The sequence below is a fragment of the Larus michahellis genome, unplaced genomic scaffold (genome assembly GCF_964199755.1).
Source record: "Larus michahellis unplaced genomic scaffold, bLarMic1.1 SCAFFOLD_34, whole genome shotgun sequence".
NCBI lineage: Eukaryota > Metazoa > Chordata > Aves > Charadriiformes > Laridae > Larus > Larus michahellis.
In genome coordinates, this window is record NW_027436399.1 from 2,247,738 (window position 1) to 2,256,150 (window position 8,413).

General features: G+C 55.3%; 1 protein-coding gene across 1 annotated transcript; it reads right to left on the reverse strand.

Moving 5' to 3' along the window:
• Window positions 1–4,488: 4,488 nt before the first annotated feature.
• LOC141737369 (olfactory receptor 14A16-like) lies at window positions 4,489–5,994 on the reverse strand. The gene has a single exon (XM_074572055.1). The coding sequence runs from the start codon at window positions 5,992–5,994 to the stop codon at window positions 4,984–4,986; it is 1,011 nt and encodes a 336-aa protein (XP_074428156.1). The 3' UTR covers window positions 4,489–4,983.
• Between the last annotated feature and the right edge of the window lie 2,419 nt (window positions 5,995–8,413).

The following is an 8,413-nucleotide window of genomic DNA, read 5'->3' on the forward strand; positions in this document are numbered from 1 at the left end:
AAAAAGCAGCCAAGGAAGTGGCAAAGGAAGCAGCCAAGTTGTCCCAAGGCCAGCTCAGCCCAAGGAGCTTTGGCTGGTGTGCTCTTGAGGATGACAAGCCCTGGCCAGGTGAGCTCACAAGCAGTGGGTGGGTGCCACATCACTGCCCCTTTGTGACAGGGGCCACCCCCAGACGCACGCGGACACACTGTGGCCCCTCAGCAACCACAGCCGGGGCACCTCCTGCAGCCACCAGCTGGCAGCTGTTGGGCTGCCCCAGGCACTGCTGGCCAAGGGCTGCTGGTCTGCCCACAGAGCTCCCACCTCTGCCTGGAGCCGCACCAGCCCCAGGAATAAAAACCTGCCCAGGGCTGTCAGCGAGCCCCTTCACAGCTTTGGCTGGCACAGTCGGGGGGCTGAGGGCTTTATTTTCCACTCTTCCCAGATACAGGACTGCGTCTGTGAGACTCCTGCAGCAAAGCACCTGGTGTCTGACAGGTTCAGAACTTCTTGACTTCAAGGGTGGCAGAGCACGGGGACAGGCTGCCCAGAGAGGTGCTGTAGCCTCTGTATCTGGAGATATTCAAACCCCACCTGGACGCATTCCTGTGCAACCTGCTCTAGCTCAACATGCTCTGGCAGGGGAGGTGGACTAGATGATTTCCAGAGGTCCCTTACAACCCCTATCATTCCGTGATTCTGTGATTTTTATCTACCCCAGAAGATCCAGCCACAGGCTGACTGAAGGAGTGCTACAAAAGAACCACCTTGAGCAACTGCACTGGGTGCACCTTGGGTGGCTGCCAGGCCCCCACCCAGCTGCTCTCCCACCCTCCAGATCCAAAAAACATTTGTGGGTGGCTTTTTAGCATCTGGTTTAACCCCACGACCTGCCTGGAGGGCAATGAGTGTTGCCTCTGCCCCAAGAAGGCAGCTGGTTGCTATTCCTGCCCCCCTTGAGCTCGCCAGTTGGGCCCCTGCACCGCCTGCGTCCTCCAGTTTTCCCCACTCTTGCTCGGGGCACTGAGTTCCTCCTGCTCAGCTCAGGACAGGGAGTTTGCCTCCTGCCCCACTTGGGGAGGCTTTCTTCTTTATATCCTTCCCTTGGGGCATCCAGTGTGGCCTCAGCCTTGCTTGGGTGGCTTCTTTTCCTCGTGTCCCCCTCAGGACAGCTGGTTTTTCCCCTCTCTTGCCTGGGGAGGCTCCATTTGCCCCTGCCCTACAGCAGGTGCCTGGATTTATTCCTGCCCTGCTCAAGGTGGCTCTTTGTGCCTCTGCTGAAATCGGGGTGACTCGCTTTGCTCCTGCCCCACTTGGGCCATTTAGTTTTTTCCCTCTCCGGCTCAGGGCACCTCCTTCTGCCCCTGCCCCCGCCCCGCTCGCAGGGGCCATTAATGTCCCAGCCACAGCAGGACCACCGGGGCTCCAGCGCCATTTGCCTGGGACCAGCCCCTGGTCAAATGCTGCCCTGAATTGTCACATCACAACCACGCTTTTGCTTCCCAGCCTCCTCTAGCACCGCTCCTCCAGCTGGCATCTGACATTGAAAAAAGAGCCTGAGCCCTGTGATCCCTCAGCTTTTATACTGAGCAAGATGCCGGTGGGATGGAGTACTCTGTTAGTCAGCTTTGGGTCACCTCTCCTGTCCACTCCTCCCCAAAGGTGCCATCCCTCTACGCTTCTCCCTTCCGACCCTCCGTGCCCTGCCATGTTTAACCCACCACAGTCATCCTTCCCAACTCTCCTGCCACCAACAGTGCTAACAGGGTGGGATTCCTCAAGGGCTCCCCCAGCTTGGCATCATCTACAAAGGAGGTGAAAGTGCATTGTCTGCCATCATACGGAGAGATAATAATGTTCCATAGCAGTTGTCAAGGGCTGGTCTTTGATGGATGCCACTAGTAAGTGGGTTCCAGAAGGACTTTGTACCACAGATGATGTCCCTCTGTCATTACTCAGACAGCTTTCCACAAACCACATCGTCCACTTCTTCAGCCCGGCTGTCAACAACCTGGCCATAAGGAGACTACAGAAGACCATGTCAAAGGCCTTGCTAAAGTCCGGGTACACAACATGCCCTTCTTTTCCCTCCCACATGTCTTCTGCCATCCCTTTCTTGTCCTTCAAACGCCTGCAGATGGCTGCAGGAGGACTTGTCATATCCCCTTCCCTGGTGAGGCTGGCCAGTCTGTCATTGTCCCAATCCTCCTTCCTGCTTTTTTGAAAACTGGTTTCATTTCTGCTTTTTCCAAGGCGCTCAGATGGCTCTGGCCTTTCCAAGGTGTTGGAGAGAGGTCTCACAATGGCATTGACCAGCCTTCTCCATCTCCATGACACCAAAAGTTTTCTCACTATGACACGCTGCCAGAGGAGTGCCCAGGACACAATACTCGCTGTCCAGATCCTTGGGGGCCGCTTCAGAAGAAAACCAGAAGTGATTTCTTCCTACAAGCCCACGACTCCAACGGGATCTCTCTGCAGCCGACAGCTTTCCTAAGCTGTTTCTGTCAGTTCCTCCCAACCCCCATCCTTCCTTCTCCTCAGGCTGTAGATGAGAGGATCGAGCAGGGGTGAGGTGCGTGTTGAAACAGGGCTTTGTTAAACTCTCTCAGGAGGGCTGTTCTGGGCATCCCACTGACAGTGGTGGGGGTGCCGCAGAAAGGAGTGGCTCCAGGGAGGGGAGAGGAGCCGGTGGAGAAGGCCTTCTGCCTGCCCATGCTGGGCAGGAGAGCTGCCCCCAAGTGCAGCTCTGCTGCACGCACAGGATTCCAGCATGAAGGGGAAGAATGGGTCTAAAAAGAGGTTATGAAAACAAAATCCATGAGGGTCATGGTTTCACGTCAGAAGAGTTTCAGCATTGGTGTAAACCCACAGAATCACAGAATCATAAACAGGGTTGGGTTTTAAGGGACCTTTAAAGGTCATCTAGTCCAACCCCCTGCAGGGAGCAGGGACATCTCCAATTAGACAGGTTGCTCAGGGCCCTTACCAATCTGACTTTGAATGTTTCCAGAGACTGGGTACATACAACCTCTCTGGGTGACCTGTTCCAGTGTTTCACTCCCACAAAGAAGAAGTGGTCCAGGACATGGAGACCACAACATGTATCTGGGACAAGAAGGAAATGATTGCTGTAGATGACAGAAATCCCCCCAGCCAAGGTGCAGCCTTCTTCTGGAGACAACCCTTCCAGTTCCCGAGCCTTGCAGAGAGCAGGGGGTGGCATACAGCCCAGTCGTCATCGTAGGATGGGGCCACCATCAGGAAACACTCCGTACACGCCAAAGGTGCAGGAAAGAGCACGACCCATTGCTGTGAGCAGAGATTGTGCTGTCCCCAGTAAGGGACAGTCAGGGTGTGGAGCTGGAGCAGGTTTCACAGTTTTCCAGGAGCAACCTCACAATGGGGAGGGTCTTCCCGACCACTGTCATGGGGCAGCTCAAGAGGAAGAGAGGAGGAATAGAATTTTTCTGAAGGTTGAGGAAATCTCCTACTGAGGGCATTTGCTTCTCTGTCAGGTGCTTAAAAAAATTGTGAAGGACGTTCAGAGAGGTGAAACATGGAGAGTGTGTGCCTCTCACTGCATTCCTACTCCCTAGACGTGCTCTGTGCTCTGTGAGAGGTGAGAAATGCCATCTCGTAGAGGGCAATGCCGCTCACGCCTGCAGAACCCTTTCGGACTGCACAGGGGAGATGCTCCACAGAGGTGCTTCTGTCACACCGTGTAATCAAAGGGACAGGCCATGAAGAGAGGGGAGGGTGAGGTAGCACACAGGCTGTTCCTGGAGACACACACGGCACTGTCAGGGCGCTGGCAGGGCTGTTCAGAGATACGAGTCCTTCCCTGGCACGGGCAGAGGCCCTGCAGCAGACTCCATGGCCTCCTGTTGCCACTCCCAGAGGCCGGCAGCACCTCAGCCCCGCGCTGTGTCTCCCTGCTCGGCACCTCTCTGAGATGCCCCACGGCGTGAGGAATGGACACAGGGACCTGGGGTCAAGGAAGCCCATCCCAGTGCTGCATTCAGGGGGTTTCCCAGGGGACGTTACTCTCCGATGAAGGGACACTGCCTGTCCCACAGCACTTTCGGGCATTTCTAAGAACAGCTGCTGGTGTTTGTGCTCTCTCGGGTTCATGTCCCCACATGCACACGGTGTGCATGCCGAAATCTCCTCTGAACCATGCAAACAGGGACTTCTGACCTCGTTATTCGGTGTCTCTCCACAGGCAGACAAACATCCTCTCTGGGTTTGCGTAGGCGTCCAGTTCTGCAAATGGTGGTTTCAGGTGTCTGTTCTGTGACGATTGCCCTGGGACAGCTTCCCCGGGGTGTCCAGCAAACAAAGGCACAGACCAGACCCCGCTCTGCTGGTCCTTCAGTTCTGTCCCTGGAGGTGTGGCTGTGCAAGGACACTGTTGTGTGTGCCCTCACCCTGCACACGCACACTCTTTACCTCTTTACTGGGCATCCCTCACCAGGGCACGTTTGAAGGAACGCTCTTGACAGCAACTGTGGAAGAAGACCTGATCCTTCCTGCGCTGCCCTGAGCAGATCCCCTTTCATGGTGGAAACTCTGTTATGCAGACGAGCTTTTTCTCAGAGGTGCCCATTGCTTCTCCTTGCCTGTGATCACAGAGCTGCTACACAGCAGCACCATGACCAAGCTGCCAGAGCACTCAGGCCTTAGATCAACACAGGGGCTCAGAAGGCGAGTGTGGAAGTGAAAATAGAGCAGCCCCGCAAAGAACAAGTGCTGGTGCTCTGCAAGTACTGGGATTCTTTCCCCTCCTCCTCGGCGCTCAGGCTCTACCCCTGCAGCTCCAGAAAAGGCCTGAGAAGAAGGATTTTGGGCATGACTCTGTGAGTCTCAGAAATTTGGATAGATAGGTAGTAAAAAAAAAATCTCAAATAATGACATTTATTTGAGGACAAAAGTATATAATTTTTAAAAAAAAAAAAGTAAGAAAAAGCCAAAAACCCTCAACCAAACCTAACACACAGTTACCTAACCCCTAACCAAAGCTACAGAAGACGGGCTTGGCGTATAATGAGTTACATTATGAGTGATTTGCAGGAGACAGTTTATTGCTGCAGAAAATAACCTGGTCATTAATTTCCAGAGGGCATCCTTGAGCTCCTGGTTCCTCATGCTGTAGATGAGGGGGTTCACGGCTGGAGGCACCACGGAGTACAGCACAGCCACCACCACATCCAGGGATGGGGAGGAGATGGAGGGGGGCTTCAGGTAGGCAAACACGGCAGTGCTGACAAGCAGGGAGACCACGGCCAGGTGAGGGAGGCACGTGGAAAAGGCTTTGTGCCGTCCCTGCTCAGAGGGGATCCTCAGCACGGCCCTGAAGATCTGCACATAGGACAGCACGATGAACACAAAACACAGAAAAGCTAAAAAACACCCTAATACAAGAAGCCCAACTTCCCTGAGGTAGGAGTCTGAGCAGGAGAGCTTGAGGATCTGGGGGATTTCACAGAAGAACTGGTCCAGGGCATTGCCCTGGCAGAGGGGCAGGGAAAACGTATTGGCCGTGTGCAGGAGAGCATAGAGAAACCCACTGCCCCAGGCAGCTGCTGCCATGTGGACACAAGCTCTGCTGCCCAGGAGGGTCCCGTAGTGCAGGGGTTTGCAGATGGCAACGTAGCGGTCATAGGACATGACAGTGAGAAGATAAAACTCTGCTGCAGCACAGAAAAAGAAAAAAAACACCTGTGTAACACATCCTTTGTAGGAAATGGCCCTGGTGTCCCACAGGGAATTGGCCATGGATTTGGGGACAGTGGTGGAGATGGAGCCCAGGTCAAGAACAGAGAGGTTGAGGAGGAAGAAGTACATGGGGGTGTGGAGGCGGTGGTCACAGGCGATGGTGGTGATGATGAGGCCGTTGCCCAGGAGGGCAGCCAGGTAGATGCCCAGGAAGAGCCCGAAGTGCAAGAGCTGCAGCTCCCGTGTGTCTGCGAATGCCAGGAGGAGGAACTGGGTGATGGAGCTGCTGTTGGACATTTGGTGCCTTTTGGTGTGCAGCACTGAACAAGGAGGAAAGCACAGTGAGAAGTTAGGGGAGACTTTTCTGAGAAAAATCCACACCAGTTCTCATACCTCACACTCTGCACTGCTTTTCCATTTCTATCAGATCTTCATTCAGCTCTGTGGCTGGAGCTCTGGTTGGTTCTGTCCAGGTGTGCCAGGAGGAGCGGGACCTCTGCCCGCTGGATGCCCAGGAGTCAGCCCTGCTCTGCAGCAGCAGATGCGTGGGAATGGGGTGGGCAGTCCTGGTGTCCCAATTTCTCAGATAAGCCTCTCCTCATGAAAAAAGGGCTCGTCAGTCTCTGCACTCCCATTGCCATGAAACCACAGTTGCAAGAGTGTTGGAGAGAGGTTCTCATACAGCTCTCTCCCATCTCAGCAGGAGATTCTCTTGGATTTCAGAAACCCTCACCATTTCTGCTGCGTTCAGGGACAGCAAAGGGAGTCCTGCCAGGCGAGGGGATTGTCTGAGGGTTAGTGCAGAGCGAGGGGAGCTGGTCTGTCCCTCTGTCTTGTTCCCAGCTGCCCTCTGCTTGTGCCTTTCTGAGACAGAGGGGAATCGCACTCACATGTAGACCTGAAAAGACACCAGGCGCTGCTGAGAGCAGAGAAACCCCCTGCCGAGAGCTCAGCATCTCACCCTCTCTCAAGGTCTCAGCACCCCACTTCTCGCCAAGGACACACGTGGCTCGTTTCACAAACCCAGCAGCCTTTCCTTGGTCGTAGCGTCTCTGCACTTCTCCACTGGGCATTCAGGTAACAGCAGGATGCTCCAGGACAGACTGGCATCCTGGAGGGCAGCGCAGTGCTTGGAAGGACACCCCAAGGAGACACCCAAGTGTCCTAGTGATGGTATCTCAGAAGGGGAGAGTCAGCTCATTCCCCAGCCACATAGACTACTTTGCCCACAGCCCCACGGGTTAGAGGAGAGCTTGGACACTTCATTCCCATGGAGACACTTGCTCAGGGGAAGGGGTCTGCATTGGAGGGGATCCTACAGAGTTTTCTGAATCCTTCCTCCCACAGCATTTCTGGTTTCTCTTTCCTCTCATTCCCTGATCATAGCTCTGCTGCCGGGAGATTTTCCTCCTGGGAGGTGTTTCCCTGTCCCATGTCTTTTCCCCGTCAGCTCTCACAGACCCCATCCCAACCCCTGTGCGCTCCCCTTGGCCCCACAGAAACCTGCCTGTTTGCCGGGCACTGGCCGGGTTCATGTTCCTGTTTGCAGGTGGAAAAGGGCAGGTCAGAACAACCCCGATGGGTCCAGCAGAGCTGATGCTGGTGCTGCCCATGGGCAGAGGAGTGGCTGAAGGCACTCCAGGAGGTTCCTGGCAGACCTGCTGATCACTCAAAGCTACAGCTCAGGAGTCTCACTGACTTCTTCCAACTTGAGAGCTCCCTATACATGTATCCCTTGTTCTACCTCCCCACCCTCTCACTAGGAAAATAAAAACACAAACGCAGGAAAGCTCCTTATCTGTAACGTAATTCCTGCCTTGAGCTTTCCCTCAAACAATCCCTTGGGAAATGTCCTGGGGGTGAACTGCAGCTGAGAGCAGCCCTGCCCCACGCAGCACCCCCTTGACAGCAGGACACTCTCCTGCCAGGAGTTGCCTCTTCCCCCCACAGCTTCTCCCCACACTGCTGGTGGGAGCTCCTCAGGTAAACGGAGAGCTGATCCTGACAGGAGATAAGTCCCTGCCACGGCACAAAGCACCCTTGGGTGAAGGGACCCTGCTCTGAAGGACAGCCCTGGGCACCCCTGGCTGCACACCCACCTTCACACTGCAGCCATCCCCGGGTGAAGGCAGCTGATGTGCCCTGTCCCTTTGACAGAGCCACAGGGAAGCCCTGCTCCAAAGCAAGTCCTTTTCCTCTACGCTGGAGAAACGGTGAGAGACCTCCTGACAGATCCCAGAGGCTGTGGGATGTGCCAGCTTTGGGAGATCATTCCAGGAACCGCAGCTGCATTGCCCTGCAGCCAGAGACTTACCCTGTTCAGGGCTGTGAAGATCTTTCTCCAAGTGAGCTCTCCTCTCTCCTCCCACCCCAGACTGCCTTTACACTCTCTGCCTCCCTCCTCTGCCCTCGCTGCCTGCAGGCAGTGCCCTCAGCCCTGCTGCGCTTGGCAGAGGAGCTGCTCCTGGGCAGAGCTGTCTCTCTGCAGCGCTGCCCGCTTGCCATCAGCTCCCTCCATGCCAGGAGCCCAGCCCAGCTCAGCAGCAGAGGACCAGCCCAAGGCAGCCCTTTCTCTGCCCCCTCGGGGCTCCCTCCAGGTGTCCCTGGGGCTCCAGGGGAACCTGCTGGGAAACAGGATGAAGTCACCACTGATGTTCCCTCCCTCAGCTGGGCAGAGACACTTCTTTCCAGAACTTTTACTTCTCCTCTCAAAGTT

Excerpts from the sequence above, each read along its gene's own strand:
- LOC141737369 (XM_074572055.1), bottom strand. The coding sequence starts at position 5,994 with ATGTCCAACAGCAGCTCCATCACCCAGTTCCTCCTCCTGGCATTCGCA.